The sequence below is a fragment of the Cygnus olor genome, chromosome 13 (genome assembly GCF_009769625.2).
Source record: "Cygnus olor isolate bCygOlo1 chromosome 13, bCygOlo1.pri.v2, whole genome shotgun sequence".
In the NCBI taxonomy this organism is placed as follows: Eukaryota; Metazoa; Chordata; class Aves; order Anseriformes; family Anatidae; genus Cygnus; species Cygnus olor.
The window spans coordinates 10,492,473-10,503,363 of record NC_049181.1 but is presented as its reverse complement, the minus strand read 5'-3'; the positions used below and the strand labels follow the sequence as shown (position 1 = coordinate 10,503,363).

Here is a 10,891-nt window from a genome sequence, read left to right as displayed (position 1 = left end):
CTGGCTGAGCCTGCCGTCGCTCCTGAGTCGCCACGCCGGATTGGCTGGCTGGAAGAAGCGGGGAGGAGCTGGAGAGCGGTTGCTATGGCGACGGGGACGCGGGGCCGGGGGCGCTGTGCAGGCCTCAGCGCGGGGGGGCCGTGAGGTGCTGCTGGGCCCGGCCCGGGCCGCTCCCTGTTCTCTGCAGCCAGAGAGCCTTTTGGGGGCAAAAACCTGCAGTTTGGGTCCCTCATAAAAAAGATCGGGTCCCCTTATGCGTGTATTGACACACACAATATTTAAATCAAGAGCAATGCCCCTAGGACATAAAGCCCCCGAGGAGTGACGGTACAGAACAAAGCGCTGCTCCTTCCGTCTCTGACCCGTGGTTTTCTCTGCCTACAGCAGCGGCTATGGACTTGGACTGTATTTCCTCAGCCTCGTCCCTGCAGGCCCTCGCCAAACTGCTCAGTGATGCACCTGACGACGATGATGATGACGACGACCAAGGGGTGAGTCTGTCACGAGAACTGGTGCCTCTTCCACCTGGTGCACCGCAGCCGATCCGTGGTAGCTACGGAGATGCAAATCCCTTTTTTCCCAGTCTGAGTAAAAAGAGAATTAAAACCTTAGAAGGTTTTGGAGCGACTGAAACAGATAGGAGATATTTTTAACATAATACGCTCTTGAAGGAAGATGCTGTCCCAGGAGTATGAGGAGAGATTGTGACCAGAGAATGGGAGGGATATTCACTTTTTTCATCCTAAAGGAAATGAGAACACGTACTTGAGAGACCTATAGTTACTTAGATTTCCACCTACTTTTCCCTGAAGTCTGTTAGAGGTGAAGGCAATTACGGTTAGGATTTCATATGAAGAAAAAAAAAAGTTGCTTCTCAATTTCTGCATAAAGACTAAAACATCCAGAGGCAACTGAATGCATTAAATCTGACATCTGAGGACTGTAGAGATAACTGATCACTGAAGTACAGTAGGTATGTTGGAGATGATAGAATATGGTAGAGTGAGTAACCATGCTAAGATGAAAGATCTGAACGGTTAATGAGAGAAATATCTCTATTCTTTTTTATTAGTTCACCTCAGGACTAGAAGAAAATCACATATTTTGGAAAAATGTCTGTTTCTCCTGCAATATACAACTGCTGCTTTAATTTAGGCATGTATATGTGCTGGGGAGAAATACCTAGGTCTGTCATGCGCAGGGAAGACCACAGGTACCACCAATCACAATGTGCGCGGCCTCAGTGAAAGCTCAAAACTTTGGCAAGTCTGAGGATTTTCAACAAGTTGTATGGCGACACGAATAACAAAAATTGGCAAAAGTCTTAGTGCTCCTCTGTGGCATCAGTTCTTCCAGGAGCCAGCTGGCTGACCCAGCAGTTGTGCACTAGTAGTGGCAATGGGACTGTTTGGGGGAAAAGAGATGCATCTCTTGAAGTTTCTTTCAGTAGATGATAGATGTGGTCCATCATACTCTAGCTACACTTCAGCTTTTAATGCTTGATTTCTAAAGCTAGCATTACTGCTGTACATCTTTGCAGTAAACATCCTGATTTTAAAAGAATTTGTTTACATCTTATTAATAAAATGAATGACACTTCAGAGGCAGAAATGGAAAATTGCCACAAGTGATGTCAATTAAGTCTGAGTCAATCTGGGTAATTTGAAATCTTTATTTTGATTTAATTTAATGTTCTGTGCATATGAGGCACTTTTTATCAAACCAAGGAATTTCTCTATGTATAGATATGCCTCACATTGGCCTATTAACACTAAATTGATTCATAATTAGAGGAAAATGTTGTTGCCTCATATGATCTCTACTGTTAAAAGGAATCTAAATGCTATGATGGGATTTGCATGTAGCCCCCTTGCTTTCACTCAATATTTTCATGGCAGGCAAAGCAAGACAATTTTGTCAAAATGCCATAGAAACTAATGCTCAAGAAGCACATCTGGCTTTAACGCTACTTTTGGGAGTCCTGTCTAAACCCAGTTAGTTATCAAAGCTCCTCTCCGCAAAGTGAGAGTAAGAGGGCATGTTCAGTGATTCAGGCTTGAAACTGGGAGAATTCTTTTTTTTTTTCTAGCAGTGATTTACTTGGCCTCAGATAATGTTATACTTACTGCCATACATACTCATTGTTATGGGGCTGCTGTCTATGAAAATTAATTGGAGTTCAATTTGGCTTTTTTTGCAGCCACGCTGTTCTGTTAGTGCTATGACTCCTGGTAGCATTGGACCAGTAAAGAAAGAGACCTCTGGTAAGAAGGAGTGTTTGTATGTCTTAGCGTTCAGTTGCGTGTTAGCAGACTGTAACAGCTGCAGTAAATTACCACAAATAGTTTGCTTCAGTAAGTGGGTGGACTTCTGAGATGGAAATAGCACTGCATTTTGGTTACGCTAAAATTCTCATTTTCCTGAAAACTTAACCACAAAGCATACAAAGAGCAGCAGAAAGGGTAACTCTAGAGGGTACCAGCCTCAAGTGGTGATAATAACCTGAGTAGAGAACGCAGCCTGGTCATGGGCTGGGGGGGGTGAGTCATAACCGAGCAGCAAAAGGCTCCAAATAAGCACTCTCATGGAATTGTTATTTCTTACTTAGAGCAAACACGGAAGATGGACTTTCAGTACTCATCCTAAAGGATCTTCATGGAGTAAACTGCATGGAACTGAGTCTGTGCTTGTAGTGTTAAAGAGTTATGAAATATACCATGAAACACAGACACGTTGTTACTCCCAAAAGTTTCACAACCCTATTTAGACAACACGTGAGATGGAAAATAAGCTTTGTTCAGGGCTGCCCTCAACAAACCGAAAGCTGTTTTTCAGTTTTTTCCTTACTGCACCTTGTTCTTTGCCTTGAAACCCAGTTCAACTAAATTCGCTATCTGACTCCAGGTGTTCTGGCATCCTATAGAAAGGCGGACTCTCCGACAATGAGAACAAATACCCTGAAGGTTCATAAATTTGTGTCAACACCTTGAATTGTACTCAGGAGAGAAAAGAAGTCAAGTCTAGTCTTAGCAAAGTTAATGTGAAGTTCTTCCTGGGACTAACAGTGTCACATAATTGGACAGCTTAAACCCGTAAGACAGTTTAAGAAGGACCGGGATGAAATTAACAGGAAAGGAACTGTCGTAAATGCAACCAACAGTTTTTGCTTGGAATCCAGAAATAACCAGAGATTTTACTATAAAAACCTCCAGGTTGCAGATTTACCAGCTAACTAGAAAATGTATTTTTCGTTGTGGAATAGGTATAAACCATGTTATTCTTCCCATGGACTTTCATGAGCCTTCAGTACCTTATCTGTGCTGTGCTCAATAGTTAATGGGAAGAACTGGATTTATATGTGAGGAAGAGATCCTTTTGTAAATGACTCTGCTCACTTAAAATCTCACGTCAGGGGCATGGGGAAAGATTAATACTTCATACTTCTACACATTTTGAAGGACTAGATATTTCATGCCTGATAGGACAATTTCCTTGACACAGAGGTTGAGTGAAGGAGATTTAAGGGAATAGAATAGAAAACATCCTCCCTCTGCAAATTCTGATTCATATCATATCAAGGGGAAGGAGACTGTAATCAGTAATTATAATGGGTTTTTTTTGATACAAAGATTTTTCTTAAGTCTAGAAAAATGAAAGTTTGCTGAAAACCTAGAGAAACAGACATTCTATAAAACATGACAGTGTGATTTTTCTCATCATTTACAGGTACTTCTGAAGTGAAATCTGAAAACAAGAAAACTATTTGGAATACAGAGGAGGTCCCAGAAGGATCTGAATTTGATGATACCTGGGATCCTAGAGAACAGCCAGAGTAAGTCAGTTGAGACGGCATGCATGGGTTTTACATAATTTCATTGGAAAAATGAGTTAACTTCAATGTGAGTGAAAAATAGCAGTCTGAAAAGCTAGTCATGAAAGGGCAAAGGAATGATATCAGTGTTTCAGCTAAAGCAACAAGCGAGGAAGGATTTTAACTTCTCCCTTGGAAGCCTTCTGATCTCGTAACAGAAATGTAGAGTTGGTTTTTGCTGTCATAAGATTATTTGCAGTGTCAGATACTTGTACCAAATGGGATTAGGAGGGGAAGGAGACCAGCAAAGTGATTTACTATCTTTGAAACATGCCAAGTTTGTGTGAAATACCTGGCTCTTCCTGCTGCAACTGAAACATGTTCATTTTTCATTCTCAAATTCATAAAATACTAAAACTCATGTTCATATTTCAAATAATTAAACTCTTCAGAGACAAATACTACAGTAGGAAGGAAGGCTACATGCAGGCAGTTTTAAACTTTTTAAAATCTTGTTATTCAATCATAGTCTGTCAAGGGACAGCCTAAAACCAGTCTTTTCCTTTGGTCATAGAAATACAATGTTTTTGAAATAGGTAGTGAGGCAAGTTATGCTGCAGTTTGTAGAGGTCAGAAAGCCTTCAGGGTCAAGTAATTCACAAAGAAGACTTTGAATTTATAATCATTGTGTTCTGATGCACTGTGCCAGAGTTTGAGATGTCAGAACAGATGCACTGAAATCCAGGAAGCTGCATATTGCACACGAGATCGTAGTCCAGAATCATCACTTTTCTCTGCACATAAGTCATGCCATTATTTTTTCAATTTCCTGATATAAAAACTGGACTGAGCCCAGTCTGAAGTTAGGCTCAGCATTTCCAAAAATGGTTTGGCTTTCAGCTGCATCCTTACATACTGTTGTGTGCTTGTTCTTGAAACTGTCACCTGTGAGGTACAGAACATGTTTTCTTTGTGTGGGGGCACAACAGAGGCTTTTCTCATGCTATTTTTGACCTTCCCCTCTCTGCTGGGTAAAGTGTGGTCTTTCTCTAGCCTCAAGTAATTGTCCTGTGTTGCGCAGATGAGAAGAGAATATAAAACTTTGTAATAGTTGATCAAATTAAATCATGGAAAAAGGCCCAAAAGGAAAACAGATGGTTAGAGGTGCATCCAGAGTGGTTAGACAGATTTCTCATTGACTTAGGAATTATTACATATGCACATGAACACTGGAGATGTGAAAAAGACTTTCCATACACTTTTTCCAACAGCTTTGAGAAGCGACTCCATTTATTTTGCTCAATTTAGCAGGAGTAATATGTTCTAAATACATTCTTTTAGTTTGCATTTCCTCATTCATTAAATATCAAGTGGAAGGGAACATGTGATTCTAGATTTTGTAGGGTTCTAAATTAAACAAATTGATTTCGAGGGGAAGAAAATCGATGTTGGCCAAATGCAAAGCAATTAAAATTAGACAAGATAACAGTGGTGTTCTCGGGCTGCAAGAATAGGCTGAATGACAGAACAGAACACGTGTAATTGTGACAGCATCCTTTTCAAAGCCTTTTCTCAAGAGTTTTTGGGTTTTGACTAGTTGATAAGTATCATTTTCACTTGGAATGCATTTTCTGTTCCATGATCCTGCAAAGGCTGGTTAGTTAAGTAGAGACAGCAAAGTGACTATCCTAAAAGATGGAGTGAATGTTCTTCACATGTCTTGTAGCTAACTCTGTCATGACTCTGGACAGAATTCCAGTGCGGTTGGCTTGAAGGCTTGAAGGGAGACTGAAAAGTAGGAGGAAATGTGATAAGGATATCAGCATTCATACAAAGGTTTATGGTCCCCGGAGAAATACAATCTCCTTTGGTTTCCTGCCTCTTCTCTGGTATTAGGCAACTACTTCTCTCTTTCAGGTATGAGATTTTATTCAAACAGCAGGTTGGAACAGAAGATGTCTTCTTTGGGATGAGCAGGAAAGACCCTTCCACGGCCTGCTGTGAAGATATGGTGGTGAGCTAAACCTGTATCTCCCATCCTTTCCTTGTGCCCTTTCTCTGAAGAGTTGTCTTCAGTCTGTCCTTCTTCTTGAGAGAGAGTATGTAAACACCAAGCTGTATGGCTGTCTTTGGCTTCCTGTAGGATTTTCTTACAGTTATCTAAGCATCTGTAGATATTTACATTTGCTAACCTGAGGAACTCATGTATATCTCCTCAAGGACCTAGTGTGTCCGAGAGAATCTGTGCTAAAGTGTGTGCCACACAGACTAGAGGGAAATGAAAGTAACTCTAAAATGAGTTTTCATCATGGACACAGTTTTGGGGTGGAGAGGGACTGAGAGTTTTCATCTGTCTGCATTTATTACCGTGTGTGCGTTAGCACAATGCTACAGTACTGACAGTTTTTCAAGTTACAGGGAACAGATTCTGTCCCATTATTATATGATCAAAGACTTCCCTGCTTTCTGAACTTCATGACTGGTATAACTGCTGTGCAATTTTTCTCGCTGAAGCAAGCTGTCCTTGGAATACACAAATCCAGGGGCTTTTGGTGGGTAAAGAATACCTGCCAAGTATACTATCAGCCCAGGATTTTGTAGAAAATTAAGGTATCAACACACATCACTAAGCTATTGAAAACAATTATCGCTTTGTCATATTTTCTCTAATACATATTACCTACTCAGAATGTTGCTCTGACACTAGCATCAAAATGTTCATGGAGATGGTGTATTTTATGGCTTGTAGGTCTATATTTCTAATCACAGTTTTGCCTCTGCCTGTCATTTCAGATTAAAATCAAGCTGCCGGAGACAAAGGTCTCAGACATCACATTAGATATCCAGGACAAGGTTCTTGACCTTCGAACTCCCCAAAAGTAAGTGAAACATAATTGATAGAAGTACAAGTAATATATTATTTGAAAGGAAGATTAACCAAGCCTTCCAGAGAATGCTGGAAATCAAAGGTAGAGACAAAGATGGGATTATTAATTACACAGAAGAAATAAACAACTATATTTCACCCTTATGTCTATAGTTTGCTAGCTTTAAATCTGTGATACTATTCAAGCAAAAATAGTTTTAAAACAGATTTTTGGTTATCTAAGCAGTAGGGCTTCAAGGGCCCAAAATGTCTGGCAAAAAAACTGCCCAGTCTTTAAGGACTTCTTGGGAATTAGCTTTTTAAATACTAATTTGTACAAATGAACAACTGAAGGTGCTCAAAAATGTGCAGACACTTTCAGGTGTTGAAACTCTGGACATAACTAGGCATGGATGCAGACATGGAAGTGGTACAAGGTTTCCCTGAAGAGATTCCCTTTGAGTTTGTTACAGGACTAGCTATTTCAAAACTATGAAGATAACGAACTGACTTATACTCAGGCTTCTCACAATCTTCCTCCATATTTCCATCTGTGCAATTGCCCTGCCTGAGATGCACAGGTAATTGCCATGTCTGTTCTGCTCTAAATTCTTCACAATAAAGTGTTTTCATAAGAAAGCTCGACCCTCTACCTGCACCTTTCTGCACTGAATGGGATGTGGGAAGATTCATATGTGAATAGCTTCCTGCAAATCAGTTCAAGGTGTGCACCATAGATTAAGGCCAAAATAAATTCTCTCCCTAGAGAACTAACTGCAGAAAAGTCACTTTTCTCACGGACAAAACCAGCCTGAGTCAGTTACCCCTTGCATGAATTTAACCTGAAGATGCAACAGTACTAAAAGAATGCTTGAAAGTTCTGGCTCTGAAACAGGTAAAGCAGGAGGAATAATTGTCCAGCTAATAACTAGCATGACCTGTAGTTACTAAAAGAGGTAGCTTAATGCAATACTGCAGATGTAGGAAAGCTTCAGCTTCCTTTTTCTTTTGCAATTCTGTCTTTTTGGTGACTCAGATCTGCCATTATCTTAGTATCCAGCTGTCACAAGCCTAGCAAATCAAAGTTTGTTGTAAATCTAATGGTTGCTTGGGTACAGCCTGAGCCAGTGCTGCTTTTGTAAATTTAAGTGCAAATCTTCTCAGTATGAAAGAAACAAATAAGATTTCAAGTTCTCCATACCAAAAAACATTGTGATCTCACGGATGTATGGGAAAGCTCAAAGGAATTGTTTCCAATTCTGTAGTCCTGGGGTTGATTCTAAGCCCAGCTGATTTTAAGGACTTTTCCAAATTATAACAACTTGTTGCCTTCAGTAGGTGGGATGCAAAGATGTTTGGAATGTGCTGCTTTCATCTATGGCTGCTGTTACACAGATGAAAAGGTCTGGAAGAGTCACCATGATTTTAAACCCCAGTTTGAAGTAACCCCTATCCAGGCTACCATGTTGTCTTGTAGGGCTTTATAGTGTTTGGCTGGGCAAATTTCTTTATTCTAAAGTCTACTTGTTTCTCTTTTGCACTATCAAATCAGTGGAGGTTCAAGACTGGCCAATCATTCATATCGTTAATAGATAAGCCTGTGATAAAGAGGAAAGAGTCCAGATTCTGCATGAGCAAGTAAGCTTGAACTATTAGAGTTGAAGGAGTCCAGACCTAGACATCCTCATGAGGAGATAAACCAGAAGTATTGTCAGACATTCCAGGAATGTCTGCCATAGCAAGGGAATGTCAAATAACTCCTGAGTCAAATATCTAACCTTTGTGTAGTATGGGCCTGAGCAAAGGTAGGGGATCACTGAATTAATCTTCAATGTAGGTTACAAAAAAGAATTTCAACAGCTTTACAACTCTGTTCGCTCTTGTAACTGTGTTTTGCACTGTAGATATATCTTTTGTGAAACTGGACTGTCCAGAATCTCCAGCTGTGCTAGTTATTTCTGATAAGACAAGCTCCTAAAGACACTTTCAGGCTTTAGGCATTATTCAGATTTTTACCACCAGGAGAGCGTTATCAATGCAGCTCTTCATCTGCATTTAAAATGCAGCATTGTGTATAAGCAAGAACAGTGGAGAGAGCTCACAATCCGTCATTGGAAGCTTTTGTCGTAGCCACAGAGAAAAGAAAGGAAGCGTTGGAAATATTCCAGGGCCTGTATAGCTGTGCATCAAGTATTGCAGGTACTCCACAATCAATCATGAGAAGGATATACTGAATGGACTTTCCTTGGTATACTGATTGGTGAATTGCAAGAGTAACTTTCAGTGTCATCTTAATTGCTCACATAGTTTGGAACATTAAAACTCAGTGTCCTCTTTTACAGGAAGCTGCTGCTGCATCTCCCTTGCCCCGTAGACAGCAAGAATGGTAAAGCTCGTTTCCTCTCTGAGGAGGAGATCTTAGAAGTCACCTTGAGGATGACAAGGGAGTTTGATTTCATCAATTTTGCCTGACGGATAGAGAAGTGGAGAAAGTTTTCAAACAGTAATCTCTAAATTTGAAGTCTTCGCAAAATCTAAGTGGTCCTGAAATAGGAGATTGTTCCCCTTGAACAGTCCAAGGGGAACATCCTTGGATAAATTCAGTAGGTCGGGAGGAAAAAAGACTTATTTATAGCACCCATAGGTTCTGTAAGCTGGAGCTGTCTGGCTCTTGCACTGATCTGGTTAGTATTCTGCTTCCTTCAGTCTGTTACAGGCTCTGTGAATTAGAAGATAGGAGATTACAAATTCTGTAAGCCAGGGAAAGTATTTTTTTGGTTATGGCTGATAAGTAGCACAATGGTGCCCTGGCCATTGACGCTGGTTCTTAGTTACTGTTAGAAGACTTGCAAGTGATATTTGTTTGGCCTCCAGTACTGGCACTGGGACCAGTTCAGAACCCACTCTTAGCTATTTGGTGAGAAAATCAAAGCTCTTCAGGAATCCGTATCCACACCTCCGAGGCTTCTTTACCCTGGCAGAACAAGGTAACCAACTACAATTGTGTTGCTGAACAACTTGGCTCTTTCGAACAATTTTTGACAATGTATGGTTCGATGTCATCTATTGTCATCTGCTGCCCCTCCAGCTATTCTTCTGATTTCTATTAATAAAAGAATGTGCTCTAATGAACTGTTCCAGTTACCTTTCACTCTGCCTTCTCCGCATTATGTCCTGAGAGACTTCTAAACGTGGAATGAGAGGAACTTTGCATAACAAAGTACCACTTTCTTAAAGGGCAGAAGTGCACAGGAGCTTTTCTTTTGGCCTTTGGGTCTAATCTAGAGCAACAGAGACGAGTAACCATGATGTTACCAGCTTCTGGGCAAATACATTCACTTAGCATTGTTAGTCATGCAGCAAGCAAAGATATCTGCTCAATGATCAAAGAGGTGAGGACAAACAGGACTTACACTTTGATGGAATTTAAGCACGCTTAACTAAAATCTTGTAATCACTTTAACGACAAAATAGATTGGGTCCTGAATTTGCCTGGCATAAAAATAACTAAATAAATAAATAAAGACTAGCTAGATTGTGGATAGTATCTATGCAGCTATATTTGTGACAGGAAATTTGTGACTGAGAACTGAGACAACTGAGAAGATGAATTTTTCATGATGGATGAAAGACACTGATGGTGATTTTTTCAGACATCTTTTTGGTCAATTAGAATTTTCAGAATTTGTTTGTAATATACTTCCTTATAACTCTAGGATGAAGTTAGCTGATGTTTGTATGCTTCAACCACTTCCCTTAAAGCAGACCTATTCCTTGGGTCTGAATAATACTGCTCAACCTCTGCTTTAGTGTTAATGCACTGGATTGCATGGAAAATGGGTACCTCAGTTGTTATGATTCATTAAAAGCAGTTGGATATGCTGACAACACTAAGGGGCTACTCCAGTTTGTATTTGCTAAAGTTTCCATAAATTGCATTTGAATGTCTCTTATTCGTACTCCAGGGAAGCCATGGTGGAGGGGAACAATGCAGATGTATGAAGAGGCTGAGATCATTCCTCCTGACTCAGTTTGTACTGCATGTGGTTGCCAAGAAGTTACAGTAATGCTGTTTCTTGGAAAAAAAGGTTGCCTTGAGGTACTGAGACAATATGCTGTTATGCTGTTGATTTTTTATGTACATTACAAAATGGAAGGTTGACGCTGTCTTTATACACAGGTGAACATAACATTTGCCAAAGGTCATTCAGTAA

At 40.2% G+C, this 10,891-nt stretch overlaps 1 protein-coding gene across 1 annotated transcript; it reads left to right on the top strand.

The window, feature by feature from the left end:
• The first annotated feature begins 133 nt into the window (after positions 1-133).
• Positions 134-9,800, top strand: DNAAF6 (dynein axonemal assembly factor 6). Its single transcript, XM_040572362.1, has 6 exons — positions 134-491; positions 2,201-2,264; positions 3,727-3,832; positions 5,729-5,825; positions 6,605-6,690; positions 9,020-9,800. The coding sequence occupies exons 1-6, from the start codon at positions 393-395 to the stop codon at positions 9,147-9,149; spliced, it is 582 nt and encodes a 193-aa protein (XP_040428296.1). The 5' UTR covers positions 134-392; the 3' UTR covers positions 9,150-9,800.
• Positions 9,801-10,891: the final 1,091 nt, after the last annotated feature.

What these genes read in the sequence shown, in the direction of transcription:
- DNAAF6 (XM_040572362.1), top strand. Translation starts at nt 393, where the DNA reads ATGGACTTGGACTGTATTTCCTCAGCCTCGTCCCTGCAGGCCCTCGCC. An exon ending in GATCCTAGAGAACAGCCAGA is followed by an intron (nt 3,833 to 5,728) that starts GTAAGTCAGTTG and finishes TCTCTCTTTCAG; the next exon opens with GTATGAGATTTTATTCAAAC. An exon ending in GACCTTCGAACTCCCCAAAA is followed by an intron (nt 6,691 to 9,019) that starts GTAAGTGAAACA and finishes CCTCTTTTACAG; the next exon opens with GAAGCTGCTGCTGCATCTCC.